Raw genomic sequence first — 22,176 nt, forward strand, 5'->3', positions numbered from 1 at the left:
CTCTATGAATTATAATTTTGTTTAGGTATCTGAAGACTGAAGTGGAACCATAGGCGCCAAACCTAGAGATGGATACCTATGCTTTAGATACTTGAAGTTAGATATGATGAATCCTATGTTAAAAGCATATAGTCTACATTGGTGTAGTGAGAAGATCTAAATAATTTGTGTTCTCTGTACACTTTTGCACCGTGCTTTCTTTATGTAGATAACATTAGCAGCTTTCAGAGGCTGTCATTGTCAAGAAGTTGCCTGTGTGAGGTACAAGTAGGAACAGAGGATTTAACGGCTCTGGATATTAGTCAGAAGGCTGTGGGAGATGGAAAGATCAAAATGCAACTCACAAACAAGGCCTTTCAGCTGCAAATTTTTTAAATGCGTATTTGCTTTATTTTGCCTGATTTATTTAGATAAATCTTCCTGTTATTAATCATGAGGATATATTATGCTAAATAATTATACTCACATAAATTAATTCAGTTACCTTCTACAATTTTCATCATAAATTTGACCCAATATCACCAAAACAGAAACAGTATTTTTTCTCAACTTTGAGTCATAGCCAATTTAAAACAAGCATATGTTAATAACTGCTTTATGCAACTGGCGTTTTATTACTTCTTAATATTTTATTATTTATCTCTCTTTAGCTGTTATTTTATCATAGTGGTATGGGTTTTTTTCAGAACTTATGAATTAAAATATATTAGTTTAGAGCCAACTTCATTATGTTGCATCATTATGGAAGAATTTCTGTGTACGGAAAGTCTAGAAAGTAGATCTGTAGTAGTGGAATATATTGATTGCTTTTCATTTCCCAATTAAGTTTTAGAAGCCTTTTATAAGGACTGTGTGGTATTATTTCTTGGTAACAGATGAAATACTGTAAAAAGTCTGAATTCTGGTGACTTACTGAATTCACACAAGCTTCATTTGAAAGTGAGTTTGTTTTCATCAAAGAATGGCTTTTATTCACTTCATTGTAATTGATTTTGTATAAATCATTTTAGTTGATCAGACTTCGTGCGCACATGTGCGCACATAGACATATATGCACTGATAATAAAACCAGCAATGGTATAATCTTAAGGAAGAGGATCCATGCATCTGTCTTCCTGCTGTCCTCACTATAACATTTGTAAAATAGTTGTTAAATTTGCTATTTCTAAGAATATGTAACATATTTAAAACTAAGTAGTATCAGTTGTTTGGAAACAACGGCATCTCTGAAGGTGATCAGTGATAGATAAAACGTACAGTGAGGACAGCGATTAGTTTTTAGATCGAGATACTAAATTCTCTCCATACCCAAATAACGCATTTGAAATTTTCAAATAATGTGTAACATATTAGAATGTTATGGTGCTGAACCTACTGTCTTGCAGTCAGGCTGATTTAACTTTGATTTAGTTCAAATACTAAGTAACACTTACATGAATTACTCTTCTTTATCTCTTTGGGTTTTGTGTGGTTTTTTATTCTTTCTGGTAATATTTTTTCAAATTAATGTCTGATATGCAATCCCACTTCTGTTATGACCATTAGGATTCTGTTGCATTCTTGGATCCTTTATGATAATTTATTAGCTAAATTGTTCAATGCTCAAGGGAGTTTTCGCTCCCTCTGCAGTGTGTTATGTCTTATGTTTCAGCTAGCAAGGTTTGTAGAGTTGAACACCAACATTTGTATTGCTTTAAATTTTCTTTAATGTTTTTGTATTTATAAAGTAAGACGATTCCAAAAGCAATTCAAACAGTCGATTGAAGTTATGTACAGGAAATATCAGCTCTTTCACTTAAAATATAGTTGACTGCAATAATGCTTTGTGATTCTGTCCTCTCAGTATGGAGATCCTTGGTTATTCACCCCTCTAAGTCTGACTCAGTGCTTTTGGATTAGTGGTGGACAGCTTTTAAACATCAGACTGTGTAGTTTGCAGCACAGTCAATTGAAACACTTACCTATTTAACATCTAGGTGTCAGCCTATCCCACTAGCACGACCAGTCAAGGCACATAATGGCAATTCCATTCTTAGGGTTTCTGAGTTCTGAGAAGATGGATGTTCAAAACATCTTCAGTTGAGTCACTGCCACTGATTCAAATAGATGTTATAGAAACATGGAAAACTCCGCAGCCCAAGGAATGTTTCTAGGTAATTCTTCTAGTATCTGAAAAGTAAGATGCTGGCTTTGAAATAGCTACTGAAAATACTTTTTTCTTCCTGCCACTTTTTAGGCCTTGGTTAATTGGGATCCAGTGGATCAGACTGTTCTAGCTAATGAACAGGTGGATGACAATGGTTGCTCATGGCGTTCAGGAGCAAAAGTGGAACAGAAATACCTCAAACAGTGGTTTATCAAAACTACTGCGTATGCAAAGGTATGAGAATATATTTTTTGGAAATTATGGTTGTACTTTAAAGAGGTGAGTTTTCATCACCTCTTTTAAATGAAATATTAATCAAGTTGAATGTGTTCTTTTATATATGCCCGTTTGTGTAGTATATAATTCTATGGTAATATATGTGATCTATCCTTGTGTATGTATATAAAAATTATTATTCCTAAAGTCTTTCCATTCGCATCTTTAAGATTTTGAAGTAATTGGTGTGGGATTAAGATTTGAAGAAAAAAAAAAGCATAGAATAGAGGCGAATGAATGAATTGTGCATTCACACATTGTCATCCCATGTTTACCAGTAACTGCTTTTCTGCATATTTTGAATGCACAACCATGCAATGTTTTGAACTAGAAACTTGTTCACCTAATCAGCCTGTTGGACTTACGGGAATGGTATAAGCCTCTTGCTAGCATTCATTTCCATGTGTCTGAACCAGGGTTCTTTATGTTGAAGATCGTCTGAACCTTCTGTTATACTTTACTTCGTACTCTATTTGATTATTTGTAATTTTGAAAAGGTTTTCAAGTCATTTAAACATCTCCTTTTTTTTAGGAGCTCAAATTTTGATTGTGATGGGATAGCACAGTTTCCACACCTAGGAAATTCTTAAGCAAAATTTTTTGGCTTTGTTCTCTCTGGGATGAATGTAACTTGCTGTTTTATCTGGGTGAAGTTTTTGTTCCATCCAAGTGTTCTATGTATTAAGACTTCAAGTACAGATTGAGAAAATTATCCCTAAGAAAATATTAAAAACTCATCTTTGACTTTTTTTTGAGGCTCATATTCAAGAGACTGAATTTCCACCATCATCCAAGGATAAGAAATCCAGATCTGTCTCTAGGTCCATTCATAATAAAGAGAAAAAATATCTATATCCTATCTGATACTTTAATCTCTCACACATAGAGAAGGTACTTGACATGTGTGTTTTCTGTGAATGTGCTGTCTGTTCTGGCAGTAAGACAAGAACATTTGCTGTAGCTGAAGGAAAAATGGAGTATGTCTGAACAATCACAAAATGAACACAATGTTCTGAGCGTTTCCTTGGTGCTCTTGCCACAAGATCTCATGATCACCTTTGTGGTATTTCAGGGTCTGCTTCAACTCACTGTTTCCCTCAGTTTGAGGCTGGAGCTTTATTAGAGTTCCTACCTTTACTGGTGCATCTTTTGTCTGTTGTCTTTATAGAGGCTGTAGGGAAAATGGCTGGTATTTCTGGGCTGTACTCATAAAGACCAAAAGACAAGACTGAGGAGCTTTTCAGTATCCTTGAAAACACCCTTGGTTTACAGGGTTATTACCTCTTGCTCAATATCCACTCTATTCAAGGAAGGAGGATTCGTCTTTTGTCATTACAGGAAAAGCATCAGCTCTTAGGATGATCATGTCTCCCACATGTCATTCTCCAGTAAGTAGGCTCAGCTGATAACAAGAAGAACTTGTGCCTCCACAGCAACCTCTCATCTTCTTCCCGTAGAGGTTACCTCAGGAGACTACCATATGCCCTGCCTACATGAAGGGCAAAAGTGCAAACAACCCCTTGTTCTTGAGCATCTTAGTGGCATCATGAAAGACAATGGCTTCTACTTTTCATTTGGGCATAAACATTTACATCAACCTCTACAAAACCTTTAAGCATTACTACAGAGGACAGTTGGGTACAGATATCTCTGTTTCCCAAAATTTTGTTCTGTGTATGACTGATATTCTGTGAGGTGTATGATAGCTGATGAATGACGCCACATTGCTCCAAGCTCAAGTGCTTTGGCGAGCATTGCCTTCATGTGCTCCCACTTCTTGTACTGTGACAGATGCTACCAAATATCAGCAGGTGGTTTGGATTTTCCTTTTTACTCACCCTCCACTGACTCCGGTTTTTGCTGCTGTGGTTCTGGCATATTTTGAACAGTCTCACTCTGCTTCTTTTGGCAAGAGTTTTAAGCACTTGGTTGGGGAGGGGAATTATATTTTTTGTCCCCCCAAACCTTGAAATAAGATAGCAGATTACCAGGCTCTGCTATTCTAGTCCAGTATGTGATATTAGATGCTTTAGAAGATTAAGATTAGTAAATTCTATTTTTCTTTCAAGTTGCGAGAGGCTAGATTACATAGCATGTTCTGTCTTATTTTCTGAAGACTGTTTTGTCCATACAGTTCTGAATGACCCATGAACAGCAAGCTGCAGTTGAAGATTGTCCATCGGAGAGAGACTGCCTCTGAGCTAATACTGGTCAAGTACTTCAGTCCCTTAGAGATTCTGCACCCACACTGACATAACCAGGAAGCTTCACAACATCATTTTGAGAGAAGCCAAATTGCAGATCTTAAATGCTACATTTTGGCTCCTCTTTCTGAATATCTTGACTAATTATCCTCAAAACGCAGCTTTGCACACATTTGTTCAGTCATCCCAGTACTTCTCAAGTAGTGAAAAGTCATTCCTTCTAAATCTGATTTTTTTGTATCTTTTTTCTTTGGATTCAGGCTGTTGACAGTTGTACTGAATCCATATTGTCCTAAATAGTGTTTGAACATAATGGTTACAGCTATCCCTCTTCCTAGCCTGTTCCTCAAGCCTACTTCCCCACCTCTTTTCAAAAGCCCTTGCCAAGAGGCTCCAGATTTTACAGAGTTAGTCTAACAGGACAGGTGTGGAGGATAGAGACATCTCTTTAACTTTAAGAAGCTAAAGATCTTTAATCACTAATATGATTTTAGGATTATAACATTAGTGGTGATAATACCTTCACTTCAGCAGAGGGGATTATTTCATGTCTCTTAACCCTTATTTCCATAAAGAGATTTTCCTTTCTTACATTATGGACCAGAATCACTACCACTACAACTTCCTTTTCTTGAAAGTCTTTGCTGTTCAGAGATTTCAGGTATTTGGGCTCCTAGTGATAAATGAGTACAACAATTAGGGGGTTTATCCTTAGCTGACACGTTGACAATGAACATACATCTCTAGAATAATACCAGGTTCTTTATGGATCTCACTTCCCCTTTTCTTTGGTTGTTTGGGACTCACCATGAAGATGTGTATAGTGCCTTCTCTGCAGTTATTTTCAGGCACTTGAAGGCTCAGGGTACTGTGGTAATAAGAAGCATATTTATATAAGCTGGGCTTAGACGGTGAAGGTTGCTTAACAGTGCTCCGTAGGACAGACTCCTGTAAATGGGAAGTCTGAGAGGGCATTATAAAGATTAATGAGACTAGGGGTTTCAAATCCATTGTCATCTTTTTTTTCCTTTTCATTTAAAAAACCCCAATAAAAACAGAAGTCCACCCTTCCAGAACTTGTCTGACCCTGAAGTCTTTATTCTCCGTTTCTGAGTCAATTGCCTGTTGAACATCTTTTGTCCAATATTGCTTCTTTTGAAGGTATTCAGAAGGTTAAGGCAAGTTGGTGCCAGATCAGTGTGGTCAGAATCACTCTGATCCAAAGACCTGTGTTTTCTGTCAGCATAGAGTTGGGTTTAGGCTTTTGAGACCAGAATTCATGTCAGAACTCACCTGGCCGTTGATTTCCTTTGTCTTCTTAGCTTGGACAAGTTCATGGGCACAGAGCAGATTTATTCATTCCTTATGCAAGATGTTTGGGAAAAGATAGAGAGCTAAGTGGATCAGGCTTTCAGTGAGTTATATGGCTAGATTTCTATTATCCACTGAAGTTTCACTGCTTCCTATTTTGAAATTTAAAAATGGGAGGCAGTAAGCGCTTATCTGATAGTGATTTAATCCTTGCATCTTTTGGGGGAGATTTGATTTTTTTTCCCTACCATGGCTGTTTTTAGACTTAGATGATCAGTATTCCTTAAGTATGTTCTACTTCTCCCACTAATTTTCTCCAGTGAGGCCTTAATCTGGTTTTGGTATCTCATGGAGAAAACCATTTAATTCTGGTTGCCTTTTGCTTGCACCTTCATGGTAACTATTATTTCTTCTGAAAACCTTGTAGAAGTCGGAGACCAAATGTCAGAAAACTCCACCTTCTTTGCCATTTTTCTGCAACAAGGCTGTCTGCAAATATGTTCGCTGTTCATCCAAGAAGTTATTCCTGAATTTTATTTAAGTTGAGATAGTAGGAAAGCATGTTGAAAAAAGACTTTATTTCTAGTAACTTTTTTTTTCTGTGTGGCTTAGAGGAAAATGGAAGTCTTTATTTCATAACCGTGTTTCATAGACAAAGTTCCATTTAAAATAAATTTAATGAATCTGCTATTCCCTAATTCTTCATGCAAATTACCAGCTAGCAATAATGGGTGAATATGAATGCATACAACTTATTCTCTACTTGGAACATCCACAAATTATTTTGTTGTAATTATTCAACCTAAATTTTATTGCATATTGATGATTTTTCTAGTCATCTGTGTTCCTCTCTTTCACCCATTTATCATTATAGGATTTTGCCTGTATCTCACAACCTTAAATTAAAATAAATACTACTAAGGATAATCTTCATTTGTAATGCTTAAATTCTTAGTCAAATAGCAACAAGGATTTACATAATCAATGATGGGTGGTGAAATCATCTCATGTTTTGCTGGAGTCTGTTTCATTCCTACACACGCTGTTGTTTAGATTTCTGTTGTGTCCAGAGGAATCATCTTATGTGTATTAGCTCCGATTTCCTTATTGTTACTGCACCAGCTCATAGTCTTTCTTGAAATAAAAAATGCAACAAACAAAGCAGTGTTTGCTCACTGGGCAATTTATCATTGGCAATGAAATTTTTTTGAAGGTCAAAAATATTGACCATGCTTTAAATGCTTAGGAGAAAGCATTTTGGTTATGTAAATTAATAAAGTAATCATGACTTATTTTTTAAAACGTGAAGCACATACGAAATGGTCTGAAAGCTTTTATGGATTCTTAAAGAACATTTTAATTGTCATTTTTCTTTTGACAGATTTCTGTGATAAAAGTATAATGCCTTAACTGATGGCATTGTTATTCAAATTGTTGTCTGTGCATTTAAGATGTTTAAGCTAAAACATTTAGTTGCTATGGGTACCGAGCTGAATCTGTAGGCAGATTCATTGGAAAAATCTATCTGTAAATGTTAGTATTTTCTGTGTGTACCTGTGAATTGCTATATGGTCTTTTCTGCAGTCAACTGAGTCCTGAATCTGTAAGGTTTGTCTTTGCATAGTACCTTTTCTTCCTAAATTAATTTTATACAGTATTTTTTCATATTTTGCTTTTCAAAAATCGCCCAAATAACCAGAAAATTGTCTTTTTTTTTAACAAAATAAAAAATAGAAGCAACTCTGAAGCTTCAAATTTTACCTTAAATCATCTCCCGTTTTTCACAACAATAAGATAGTATATGTATGTTTAATTTAAATACTAGCAAAGGTGACAGAGCCTACAAAATTGTGCCACTCTAATTTACAGTTGTCATACAGATAAGTAGTATTCTTTTTCTTTTATAGTTTTTTTGTTTTGTTTTGTTCAGACATTCAGAGACAAATCCTTCTCACATTCTGTGGAGTGCGGGAATGTAGATGTTTAGCATGGTGCCAACTGTGAAGGGAAAACAGCAAAAGATCTACAAGTTCTTCTCCAGCTTTTCTCTGGGTTTGCACTGTATCTGACAGCCTCTTTGTCTGGTCTGGATAGAATTGGAATTGTTTTATGTAATCATGTTTTGCTTGTTTCTATGTTCTATTTTATTTCTGAGATATTAAGCAGAACGGTAGTGAAATGTAATGAAGCTGAAGTACTTCATTTTAGGATGTTAAGATCTTGACAGTACTTTGGATTTCATAGTATGAGGTAGTGCCTCATCATTGAGGAAAATAGAAGTGCTGGCTCTTTCTGTTTCATGCTTTACATCTGATTTTTTCTCTTCCCACACTTGAGTTCTAGCTCATAGATGTCTTGTTCCAACAGAACGGGCCTGAGAAACCTTGCTTTGAAACTTTTCCCCTTGAGTTAGGCTGGGAGCTCTCTCCTGGACCAGGACCAAGAGCACTGTCTCCACAGCTTGCTTAGCAATTCATTAATTAAAAAACAAAAAAAAATGACACCTGTTCTGTCAGCTTGGCAAGGCAGAAAATTGTTTGTGGATATCCAGACCAGGCTGATCTTTTCACCTTAGTTTAAACACAGCTGAACACATTTGATGCTACAGCAATAGAAGTTTAAATTCCTGTTCGTATAAGATTAACCAAAGCAATGAATGCTCAGTGCTACTAAAAATTATAACAAATGTTTTAACAGGCTTTTATATTTATGGAATGAATTACTCATTTAGGCCAAAGACGGATTTCATTATCTTGGAAAGGGAATATCTTCTCTTTGATAATTGCTACAGAGAGGGCATCTCTGGAGAGCAAATCTGGAGACCAACGCTGGCTTTATTTTTCCTTTTGAGGAATAGTTTCTTTGCTTCAGTTCTTCATAAGCAAACCAGAGATGTTTGTCAACCATAAATTACATGATAAAGAAAGGGGAAAACTGACGGTTCAGATGTTTACAAGGAAGAACTTTAAGCACACACACGATCTGTGTTGTTGCTCCTTTTTAATGTATGTTTTCAATATACTTCACATGTGGGAAATAGGAGTTAAAAGTGACCTGTGATAGTACAAGCAGAAATGACTGGAAGTGAAAAAACAAAAAACAAAATGAAACAAGAAGAGATTAAATACTAGCAGAAGCTGTACTTCATAATCACAGTTGGAACCGTGCAGCGATGTGCAAAATAAAACAGTGGGCAGCTTAACTTTAGTTTTATGTATCTTAATTAATATATTAAGTTGTGTTGAATGATTTTATGTAATCTTTAGGGGTTATTTTATTTTTGTCCTGTTGTTATGTTGCAAGATTGTAAAATTTTATTGAAGTGTCTTCATTGAAAAAAGAGTAAACTTTTGGCTTTATAGCTTACATTTAGATTTTTCACTTTATTTCATTTACTGTCATGGAGGAGTTGAAATCTTCTCACTAAGTATGATATTAGTGGCAGGCATTGATCACACTAAAAATTTCAATTCCCCAAGTCAGAGACTGATTTTTTTGCTGCTCAGCAGAATTCTCCCTTTTTTTTAACCACAAGCAGTGAGAGACTTTTGGAGTTGAGGTACGCTTAGGAAATTATAAAGCACTTCTTTTTTTTTTTATTTTATGTACTTTTTTCTGTCTGAAGATTGCAAAACTGAAGTTCTGTTTCTATCCGAATTTTTGAAAGAATAAACAGCTGGATATATGAGATCAGTTTTCCACTTTTAGGTGCATTATTTCTAGTTTCAGACATGGTTTCTGAACTGGTTAACTTTCATCTTCTAGCTATGCCAGAATTTTCTAGGTGTTCTGAAAGAGTAAAGCAGTACTGTAGAAATCAGTTTATCCTGAATGTTTAACCTCTGCAGCACTTAAGTCAAACTTTCCTAGAGATGTGAGAGCTTTAAAGTCATTCTTATCCCTGAATGTAGCTTTGATTTCTTTAGCTTTTTCATGACTCTGTCTATCTTTAGATCTGAAAGACTGCCAAAATATATTTATGCTTTACCTTGACTTGTGTTTAATTAAGATGGAAATAATTTCTTATTTAATTAGATGTTTGCGTTTTAAATTTTATCATCTCTTCCCAAGCCAGGAAAAATGAAAGTAGGAAGACTGCTCCCTAACGTTTCCAAGTTTGTCACTATTAAGTCATCCGTAGAAATTTCAAAATGGAATTTATTTGATAAGGTTTATCACTCTCTGCTTACTGGATTGTAATGCTGCTGTTGTTCTTTGTCCCTTGCAGAATCCAGCATGGTTTTACTTTTGTTTATTTGCCTGTGAGCTGGGAATCTTCTTGTTGATTGCCTTTTCTGGGTTACCTAGTTAACACACTGGTGGCACAGATGACTAGGAATTACATATGTGCACTTAAGGACCAGAATTTTTGTTTAAGGAATCATGTCAGTACTTGCAAAATAATAATTGGAGCCAAATTCATGGAACTACTTGAATGATTCATAAGGTGTTTTACCAGACGTGGCACTGATTTTAGAAAAGAATGTGGAAGCAAAATTCATGGAGTTAATATTTAACCCTTTAAAGATTGACTTATTATATTCAGGAATATCCATGCTAATGCTGGTCAGATTCAGTTCAAGAGTTTCTTATACCTAAACAGGCTATATGTAACTTTTTAAAATTAATAATAGTTTTAGCATGTATCTATAGATTTATGGTTTTGCAGAGTATAGTGTAATTGGATTTGAAAACTAAAGGTTTTTTAAAAGGATTTCCGTTAAGCAATTTTTTATTTGCATGGATGAATTTTGAATGTACAATACACTAGTGAGTGCAAGAATTAATGTGCTTTTCTGCATTCCTCTTAATGACTGTCCTAGATTGATTTATCATATAGAAGCACTTACTAACATGCTAGCAGTATACATACAATATATTTTTTGCCTCTGTAACGCTATATAAAGTGTTTGGTTTACATATTTTTAATTTTCTAATCCACCTGCTATTTGTAGCCTTGATAAGAAACCAAAGTAGTGTCTTGAGTACAAAGAACCGTAATTCCATATTGAATTTTTTAAGAGGTTTTTTGTTGTTTGATTGTCTGTTTTTTTTATCGCACTATACTGCTGTTCATGTGCATATAAAGGTTTGTCTTTGCAAACCTAGGCTGTGTCATCATGCAGAATAAGTTTTATCTTTGTTCAGGTGAAGCTTATTGGTTCTTACTGTATTTAGCTGCATGAAGAAATTGCATTATCGAGAGAAGAATGTGGCTAAGTCAGACTGTAGCCTATAGCTCGTGAAAAGGCCACCTAATTAGAATCAAAATCATTATCACACTGGATCTTGCTGTGAAAGAATCCTGCAGTGAAAAACATTTAGAAAGTTTTGCTGGCAAGCAATTACAGACTGTACAGTTTCAGTAGATCATATGCACATTTAGCTGTTTCTGCCAGCAAAATGTGATGTAGATTAGGGTGGATATCCAAGCACAAGAATTTATAAAAATGTGCTAATGTGTCCAGCAACTTCTGTATGTATTGGCACAATTTCACTCTTTCTGAAACGCATAAAATTCTTACAAAGAATGTTTCCAAAGTGCTGTATACATATATCTTTACATCTATCTATGTATCTCCAGTTATTTATTATTTTTTAGTAGGTATATAAGTACATGGATTTCTCATGGAAGATAAAGCTTAGTCGTCTCTGGAACACTAAAATTAATGAGAATAATGAAAATTTGGAATTCTCCGTGATATGGTATACTTGCAGTTGTGAGCTACAACTGATTTAAAGTTACAGTATGATTCAAAACTTTCCAAAACCTTACCATTCTTTTATTTATAAATCATCAGAAAATGGATTTGATTCTTAAGGATATAGAAAGCAATAATAATTCCAAGTGATTGTGTAATTTTATGATTTATGAAGGACATGCCCTTTGTTGTATTTTGAATTATAGATATACAACAGAGCAGTAACTAGAAAGTAATCCTTATAATGTCTTTTATGCATCTCACTTTGAAAATATTGAAGAATGTAGTTAAAACATAAGAGTTGAAAAAAAAATGAGTTGTGTATTCACTGATTACTATGTAATGATCCACTATTTAATTTGATCAGCACATAATAGCTACTGCCCATCCTTGTGGGTTGTTAGCAGTTAATGACATAATGAAGAGCTTGCACATTTGATGTTGGGAATCACAGTTGAAGGGAAAATTATTCAACACGTTACCTTATTCTTACATTTTGAATGTAATTGTTCAGCATGTCCACCATCTGTCTAAGTGACTCATGCCTCTGGCTGTGCTTCTGCCAAAGTAAAGAATTTGGACAGTCATGGACTATTCTTAATACAAATTTGAAAGTATGAAGTGAAAAATGAGATGAGCTTTGAGTTATAAGGCCCTTTGTATGTCTTCTCCTTTACTTTTTAATAGATTTCTTTTATTAAAAACACACTGTTCAAATGGTAGCTTCCATGCTACGCTTCAGAAAGCTCATAAATATATGGATATGTCTCTTCCGTAGTATAAATATACATAGAAGTTACAGGCTGATTGTTGGACATTATGGCTAACAAAGGAGCCAACACTTAATTTCTTCTTTACTGCATAATATGTTATACTATTATTGAATAGCTTATTATTATTATTATTATTATTATTATTGTTGTTGTTGTTGTTGTTGTTGGGTTTTTTAACAGGATGATATCACCTAATGATCCCACTGAATTTTACAGGCTATTGTTCTTGCTAAATTATGAGTATGAAACATGAAAAATAGATAGGCAGCTGGAAACTGTTTTGCCACTTTAAGTCAGAGCTTGAAAATTCTAGGACATATGAGTGTCTTGTCTGGCTGCCATCTCCATGCTATTGCCTAGAACAACGAATCTAAGTGCAGGCTTCGTACCTGCAAGCACATCTCTTATGTGTCAGTAGTCTTGTTCAGCCCATTAGATCATTTACATTTTCCACTATTTACACCCATTGGGAATATTTTCTGTTTGTTTTCTTATCAGGATTTTCTTTTGTGTTTAAAGTTCACTCCATTCAAAAGGAAGGCCTCTTAATAACAGTAGGATCTCTGTTGGAGACGTCTTACCTCTGGCTTGTGCTGCATTAATTCTGTTCTCAAAGAGATGAATTTGGGACAGCAGCAGCAGTATAAAAACACCTCCCTGTGTTTTTACCAGCACCTTATCATTTTGCTGTTAGTTATAATTAAATCCGTAGTCTTAATTTGTATGCTTATAAAAGCTGAATGTTTTGATTCTTTCTTTTATTGCATCAGGCTATGTTTGATGCTTTGTCCAATCTCTCTGAGTGGTACGGTATAAAGGAAATGCAAGCAAATTGGATAGGTGACTGTGTTGGATGCTCTCTTGACTTCCTTCTAAAGGTAAGTCAGAAATTTCAATGCTACTATCTTGATTGGGCTAGCCGCAGCCCCGGAAATGCATGATGGGAACAGATTTTTGTATCTAAAAAAGCCTGAAACCTGCTAAAAGATTATTGTATGTTCATGCCCAGACCAGCACAGATAGTGAAGAACACCACTTCTGGATTGAAGACATACTCCCTGCTGTCCTCCTTAGGAGAGGGTTTGTGTGTTCAAGAGCAACATCGGATGCAAATTGGCTGTATGTATTTGTGCGAAAATACATGCCAGCTAATAAGCATCCCTGAAAGCCAGGACTTTTAGGGAAGCACAACCAAAAGCACTGTCAAGTGGGACTGCACAAGTCAGCTGGGATCTAGCAGGGCTTTAGCTGCACTCTCCGCAGCACCTTCTCTGTCAGACCCAAACGGATCTCAGGCAATCCACTTTATTGACATTTGTCCATTATTTCTTTTATTACATGCAGTAACTAAAATAATGAAACACAGACGGTTAGTTAGTGATGAAGCTACAGAGATGTCTACATAGGAAGAAAGGAGAGGAAGGAAAGATAAACCTTAGGAGAATTACAATTATCTAGACAAAAATGGTAAATTCTGAAGTCCTTCTGAGAAGACACAAAAGGCTTTTTGAATCTCATAGTTAGAAAAGAGATTTTCAGAGACCCTGATGGAATTTCAGTCCTTGGGCTTCAAAGCTTTATTTTGCTCTTTTACTTTGGTCTAAGATTTTAAAAGTGACTTCTTATTTTGAAATACAGATTTTTGGGGAACCTCAGTTTGAGGTAGCTTAAACTTTCTTAATACCTCTGAACTGTACACTGCTAGAAGGTGTATTTTTGTGTTTAAGGTGTTTTTGTCAATTGTTTCTGAAAATGTATATCAATACCTATTGTAGAAAAATCTCATTCTAAGACCCCCATACACTCCACAGTTAAATGACCCAAAAATGTAAAGTCTGTTGATAGTGCTGTGTAACAATTCTTAAGCAGTCTTCTGGGTTTATTGCTCTCATCTTATGTCCAATTGTTTTAATGTCGTGCCATCTTTTATTATTTTCTTCCTGTACATAAGTTGCAGCATTGACTTAATCAGAGGAGTGTGGTGGAGAGCCTAGGAGCTGAGAAAATCTTAAATTCTCTTTAGATTTCAGAGGTAATATCTGATTTCTGTTTCTTGGAAACAGCACGGATATTAAAAGGGAATAGAAGGATTCCGGGTTACATAACCAGGGATTTAATTTGGATGAGTAGCACAGCATAATATTACATATGATTTTAGAATATCAGTATTTTTATAAATTTTTGGATAAAGTAAGGCAAGATTGTATAGCAAATTTCTCGAGGTCTTAAAAGTAAATTTTGTCAAGATTTGATTCTGCAAACTCCTCATAGTGGGAATGCATCTGGCTTTGATATTCAGAATTGTAAGGGCAACGTATATGCCTTAGTTGCATAAAACCAAAGGGGAATCTAAAACCACTGCATTTCCAATGGAGAAAAAAAGAAATTCATTAGCGATATTTTCTGCTCTTTTTCAGGTTAGTGGTAACATAACAGAAGAGAAGCTAGCAGCTTACACCTATACGCCTGAAGCCGTTTATGGAGCTTCCCATTTATATATTTTACCAACTCACAGATTGCTGCATGGGAATAGCAGTCTCAAGGAAGTCTTTCAGAGAGAGTTCATCCCAGGAAAAGGTGATATTTTTCTCATACTGCATTTTGTTGTAGAAGAGTGAAAATTGTAGAGAGCTATCTTCAGAGAATGAGTGTCAAGCTGAGGATGAGCTGTTCCTTTCAGAAGGCAAAGGGTCTTTTTATTCTTTGCGTATGTCACACAGAATCACATCACTGTCCTGACTTCAAATACAGTAACAGCAGGTACCTTAGAATTCTTCTTTTCACAATGGCTGTAAAACTTCATAGTATATAAAAGTAATGGAATAGATTTTTCTTTCCTCATGTACCAGAAGTGAATAGTCCAACTCTGACTGTGTCAGCCCATTGGAAATTCTCACGGCTATACAGTAATTTGTTATTAGCACAAACACAGCAGAACCAGCTCTTGCACCAATGATAATCTCTTCCTGCTGTAGGGAATAGAAAGAGGGAGAGAGATCACTAGTACATAGCAAAGTGGATCACCGATAGATTGTAAGACAGTACTCTGTTGTGTAGAGCTTTAGTTAGTACAAGATCCTAATGGAGTAAATTCAGAGTAGCCCTGTCGCAGGTCTTGACTTGGATAGAGGATACAAAAGAGAGGTAATTATTTAATTGGTGTAAATTGGTTTCCTGAATGCTCCTACCATCATTCTGCCTTTATTTATCATCCCTGGCATACATTTTTTTTGTTGTTTGGAAAACCTGTGAATTTTAGGACTAAATACAAAGTATGCTGAACATTTTTTGTTTGCACTTCATGGTGCTGTTCAATATTTACTTCTTCCTCACTGGTAAACGCGTGGCTTCATTGTCTATACAATATCTGATGTCAACAGCAGTGAAGCAGTAATCTCGTGGGAAATTGTAATGGTTGAACACAACCTACTTTATTTTTGAGCGTTTCATTTCTCTAACCTTAATGTAAGTTCACTTGCTGACAGAAAAAAGTGGAGCCTGAGTGTGTTGCATATGTAGAGCCTTTGTCTCAGAGCTGAGCGAAGCCTGGAGCATTTTTATTGAGGAACAAAGGAATCTGCAGCTCTTATAATTCAGCCAAATCAAAGCACTAACCCCAGAAACGCACATCTATGTACATGCCTGTATCTTTGTTGTATTTTATATTTTGAGCCAAACCACACAAGTGCAAAACATGTTTTTAATAAGAACTACAATGTATTTTTTTAGATTTTTTTTTTTATGTGCAGATACTTGAAAGGCTTTTTTGTGTGTGTGCCTATTAACAATAGGCTTCACCTTTTGATTGGGCTAAATTAAGAAACTCTTGTCTGGAATAATGACTGCCAGAAGACTTTGAGAAAGAGGCTTTAAAGTAGACATAATTCCCTACTATTGTTGTGTAATCCTGCTATTTCTGAATATAGTTCTGTGCATTCTTCAGTTGAAACTGGCTGGTATTTCATGCTATTTCTTGAGCACTTGAAAGGCACAGACTGGTATTTTTCAAAGAAGGGAACATAAAATAATTTCTACATGGACTTTCCAATTTTCATTTCAGTCGTGGTACATGTAAAGGGCCAAAAATGGGATTTAAATAAAAAGAATTTTTTGTTGGCCTTGGATAGACCACTTTTTCCTATTAAACAATACTTTTAAAAAAGATACACCAGTAACATGAAAATTTTTATCATTTTCTTTTCAGTAAATTTAGTCTTGTAACTCCCTTTATTCACTGTGTTCATATCTAAATAATTCAGAGTGTATTTTTTATGTTTCATAGGAGAGAGAGAAAAAAGATGTTAGATGGTGAAGTAACTTAAGGTTCTAATACCTTTAGTCTTGGAGTACAGCTCTGTTTTTTAGGCTATTATTATGTAAATAATATTATGTAAATAGAGATGAGCAACCAGTTTTAAACACGCTTATTTTTTTTAGCCTAGCAGAATTTATGTTGAGTTAGAATATTGTAAGTCTCCTAGTTTTATCATTGTGAGGTAGCTGAGATAAAGATTTTACCCGTACATTGTTCATTATCTCATTATAATGCTATGCATACGTTCTTTTACATTTATAACTGTAATATTACCCCTTTACAGTTATTAGAATAATGATATGAGCAAATGAGGAAAAGAAAGAGTGCCTTCATAAGCTGGAGTTATTAGTTTGGATTCCAGCATAAAGTCAAAGTTATTGCTGGGTGGGAGAGAAGTTATTTTTAAAAGCAGACTCTCCTACCCGCTCAGCATCCTGCTCATCAGTCTTTTTGCTTAGTTGCTTTAAAAGAGTGAGATTATTCCTTTTGTACATTTTTTAAACAGAAGAGGAAAACTTTGTGAGGTGGTTTGAACATTAGAAATTATATCTAGAACATGGCTATCTCGGAGAGCTGAAATTTGGAAAAGTAGTGATCATAAATAAATAAATTTATTGTTTGTATTATCAAGACTGATGAGACATAGTAGCCGTATTCTCTAAGATGCTGCTACTTCATTTCAAGAAGACTTTATGCATGGCAATGCAAGACTGAGATAAGATGGGTGACAGGAAGCTCTTAGCAGTCTGTATTAAAATTATTTTAATTAATTAATTAATTATAACCAACTTAAAGGTACTGAAAAAGCCAGAAACAGGTCCACATTGAGATGTGGGGTTTAGATCCTCAAAACCTGGAGTATTCAGGTTTGATTTTCTTCATGCTGAGCCACCAAAACTACACATTGTAAATCAGTTTTAGTTTATCAACCTTGATTCTCTTCTCTCTCCCCTTTGCTGTGAACATAGGGGTTCTCATCTCTGATATAAATATTCTGTTTGGAAATCAATTGGTTTTTAGGTTTCTGTTTTTACACTGCTCAATATTTCTCATGCTTTGTCGTTCTTCTGTAAGAAAGCAAATCATAAGCATATTATATATGCTCCCCTTCAGTTTCATCTGAATAACTGGAATTTTTGCTTAATTTTGTAATGTCTGCTAGTATATAATTCAGGGCTTCCTGGAGCTAATTCATACAACTCTGCAGCACACAAGTAGTAGTGAAGGACTCACTTTTTTTTTATAGTTTAAATACTCTGGTTTTATTCAGGTGTTTGCTATAAGTATGTTTTCTAATCATGAAAATTTATCAGTCAGATTTACAGAAGATTTTAGTATGTCTGAACTTTTTAGAAATATAATTAGGCTTTTCATTTCATTTCTTATTTAAACAAAATTCTAATTTAAATTTCATGCCAGTTTCACTGACTTTTTATAGTAAGTAATGTTCTTAGCTTATTTTCTGTCATATTTTACTTACTGTGATCATTACATTTGTTTTCAGACTCACTTACTTCAGTGACAGCTGTGAGTTTGCTTACCAATCAGGAGATTCCTGTAGTCGTCTCAGCAAAAGCCAGTTTTGAGAATTTTATAGATACTAAAATAGGTATGTAACATTTAATGTGTAAGTGAAATAGTATAGTTTTCAATTGCTGTGTATTGTTGCGGCGGATCTTTCAACATGGTGGCTCTCTTCTGGACTTTAGAATCTTGTTCTTCATTGCTGTTCTTCATAAGCAAAGAAGGAAGGGAAAAGTATCTATGTGGAATCCGTCTGGGGGACAGATTTGCAGAATGATAAATCTTAATGAAAATATTATAAAACTAATTCATTTAATGGGCTAAATTTGTGGATTGGCATATCTTAAGGGGATCGGTTACCTACGGTGTATGTGTATTTCACCGTCTCTCATCATTCTTAATCAAAACAGAACTGTACCATCGTTTGACTTAAATATTTAGCAATCAACACAAACTTTTAGCTTGTTTTTTGTCTTGTGTTTACATAAATTATGTGTTTACATTATTGAGAAATATTTTAGGCAGTAAATGTACGAAACTTCCAAGTTTGACTTTTATCTGATAATATTTGTCTTGAGATCAGTAAAATAACTCAGAAAAGGTAATAATTCTGTACAGGTAGTCTTGGACGGTTACCTTGGACACTTTACCTCTAAAGGTAGCATTCTGGTAATTTAGGCACCTAACTTAGGACTGAGCACCCATAAACGAGGGAGAGGGGCGTTGCTAGAGGACACCCTTAGTCGCCTGGAGTGGGCTTCTCAAAGTCATCCTGTGAAGCAGCCTTTACTCATTTCCTGCATAGGCAGCCTAGCCTCTCAACTTAGGCAAAGTATGTATGGTGAGATGATGTGACTGTCCTTCTAAGTAAAACCAGAAATTGTACAAACCTTTTAAAATTGTGTCCATTTTAATCTGCAAAATGTATCTTCATCAATAGCACCCACCAGGCTTTTTGTTTACTGTGGTGTTTTGCAGTGTCTCATCTCAGCTGCATTGAGTGGGCAATGTTCTGTGCCAGTCCTAACAGGAAATAGTTCTTCCTTCTTTCCACTACAACCTTATCCCATAAGTCCCTTTTGTTGCCTCCCTGTTGTTGATACTTCCTTCCTGCCCTGGAGCAACTACTGTTCTCCTATACACCGCTGCCAGCGTTGGCTGTTCACACACAACAACTGGACTGAATCAAACCACTGTCTGTGCAAAAATGTCTTGAATGACTGTCACAAGGTTGACGGAAATTACCCACTTGGGCAGCGTACCTTATTTATAACATGCCTGCGTCTTACTCTTTAGGAATTAGTCTGTTTTTAAGAGCCGGAACCTTCCCTCACATAAGAGAAGCCAAATAATAGAGATACCTAATCTTATTTTTCATTAAAAGCTTGCAGCTTGGTCGCTGGCACGTACCTTAGCCTTATGTCTGTTGGAAACAGCCCGGCTCTTCCCAGGAAGTTCTGGATGCCAGCTGTTGAGCTTTGTGAATGTGCGTGAATAGGATCATCTTTTCAAAAGAAGGAAGACCAAAAAGCGGAGCCCACTTTTTTCCATTCGCAGAGCATATTGTGAAACCACCTGTTGCAGGCTGCAGGGCTCTCTGACAAATTAAGATACATACATTGTTCTACAATAGGGCCTTGAAATGGCAAGAGCGTACATCTGCTGGAAAGATAAAATAGCAATTCCTTATTTTGCTAGTTAAGAAGTTATTTGTCACAGGGGAATTTTGCTTGGTTTCCTTTAGTTATCTGCTTCCAAACTTCCATGTATTGACGGAGTTAATGTATTTGCCATAGGACGCATTTCATTGCTTGAGCAAAGATGGTTGTAAAATTGGCTTGGAATGAAGTCATTTGTATGTTAATAATTCTGATGCGCTTAGCAATATTTTGAGTGTGTTTCCTTGTAGATTTCAGCAGCCTGATGTTAGCATTATCTTGTTGAATTAAGTTTCTTTGCCTCTTAAAGGTGACAGCAATTGTGCAAGATTGGTCAAAATATTAAATAAAGTATCACTGAAAGGAAAAATACGCAGAGAGATGTATCTCCCTGTGGAAATAATAAATCTGTTAGTATCTCAATCTTATTTCAGAATACGTCTCTATAACAAGCTTAAGAGATGTCTTAGCTCACCCTGAAAGGTAGTCCAAGGCAGAACAAAGTATCTTTTAAAACACATGCAGCAAAATCAGAGGGAAGATGTCATCATATATCTCTATGAATAAGAAATATTTAAAGATAGTGCATCATTTTATGGTGCTGGTAATTTACTATTATAACAAAGAGATCTATGTGGCTTAGAAGAACAACTTGAGTACAAGATGCATGACCCAAATAATAAGATCCAAAAGGAAAGATAGCTTCAGGGGCCTTGAATACTGTAAGTTCTATGATTGACTTGAACAGCAGGAGGAGGTGCTCTCTGTAGCTATGTTCTAGGTAGAAAATTGATGGGTTTTTTACTTCTTTTCATGGGTTTATAAACGTATTGTGTCTTTCATGATAAGTTAAAGGGACAGTAATGTTAGAAACTGCTGTGTTGTGGTACATTTTAATAAACTATAAAATTAGAAAGAGATTAAATTTAGTGTTGAAATGAGAGGACAATTTCAACTATTTAGTAGTCATTTCTCTTTGTAGCAAATATAACTTAAATTTGTATTATTAAAGTATATTATATTTAGATAATATAATATAATTATATAATTTAAATATAATTTATATTTAGATAATATAATTTAATAATATAATTTAGTTTTATTTATCCAAATTTTATAGATTTATTTTTAGACTTTTTTCTGAACCATCTTATTTTCAGCCTTTTTTGAGGTAGGACATTGAAAAGCATTTGGATTACAGAGGAACTGAGCAAATGTACTTGTAATTATTGCTGCTTGAATTTCACTGCTAAAAGAACATGAAAATATTTTTATCGTTCTTAAATTTTTAAACTCCTTTGGGCAAGCATAAGTTGTTATAACAAGAGTGTCATAGAAATAAAATGTTTTATCCTGAAAGTGATGATTGATATCCGTGTTAGTCAATCCTAGGGCTGATTCATTTTTCCCCCCTAGGAATACCTAGTACAAGTGCAGAAGATGCTGCAGTAGCAAAGAATCTGGGCATTTCTTTCACTGAAGTTATTGAGACATTGCCAAATGGTTTGGAGAAAATCATTAATTCTGGAGAGGTCAGTATACAAGTATAGAGTTCTTTCCAACTTACGATAATAATGCAAACTAAATCTGTTTTCTCAAGAGTGCCAAATACTTTGTGTGATTAAAGGGATTCTTTTTTAAGAATCAAGCCAGGCTTATGCTACAGAATTTCTAGGAATAACTAGAATGATAAAGTATGTTTGCTCTTCTGTAGCAATAAAATGGGTTTTTTCCTTTTTAACATTAAAGGAAAGAACAGTATTGGTCTGAGTTTTATAATGGGAACTGAATAATGAAACCCATGTTGAAAGCTGATTCTTATTTCATCATCTCAATAAATTTTTAAGCTAAATATTAACATATTAATCTTTTTTCCACATACCCACTGAAGTGTGGTGTAGGCCTTTATGGTAACATATCTGCCTGAAGTGACACAGAAATCTTATCTTTAAATAAAGTATATATGGTGTTATAGCTCTTGAAAAAATACATTTGATAGCAGACACAAAGCTTATATTCTGTTACTTGACAGGTAGGGTCTAAGTGGTTAAGATGTCTGTGAAAACAAGACTGGAAAACCCCCAAATTAATGCAGGAGAAAGAAAGCTGTTTTACTATCCACATTTCCTCAGTCTCTGCCTTGTGTTGATGATACTCTCAAAGTTTCAGTACACAGCAGTTGATTAAAATATCAGCAGTAAATCCAAATATCTGCCAGTCAAGGTTGAAGGGCTTTCTCTCGGCCTTCTATTCAGGCCATCGAGAAC

General features: G+C 35.1%; 1 protein-coding gene across 1 annotated transcript in view; it reads left to right on the forward strand.

The window, feature by feature from the left end:
* LARS2 (leucyl-tRNA synthetase 2, mitochondrial) overlaps positions 1-22,176 on the forward strand; it is a 90,182-nt gene that overhangs the window by 28,965 nt on the left and 39,041 nt on the right. Inside the window, exons 7-11 of the mRNA XM_054058252.1 lie at positions 2,237-2,380; positions 13,183-13,290; positions 14,830-14,989; positions 18,232-18,336; positions 21,326-21,441. Of these exons, the coding sequence (XP_053914227.1) occupies positions 2,237-2,380; positions 13,183-13,290; positions 14,830-14,989; positions 18,232-18,336; positions 21,326-21,441 (633 nt within the window). The remainder of the gene's footprint in view (positions 1-2,236; positions 2,381-13,182; positions 13,291-14,829; positions 14,990-18,231; positions 18,337-21,325; positions 21,442-22,176) is intronic.

The sequence above is a fragment of the Cuculus canorus genome, chromosome 2 (assembly GCF_017976375.1).
Source record: "Cuculus canorus isolate bCucCan1 chromosome 2, bCucCan1.pri, whole genome shotgun sequence".
Classification (NCBI taxonomy): Eukaryota; Metazoa; Chordata; class Aves; order Cuculiformes; family Cuculidae; genus Cuculus; species Cuculus canorus.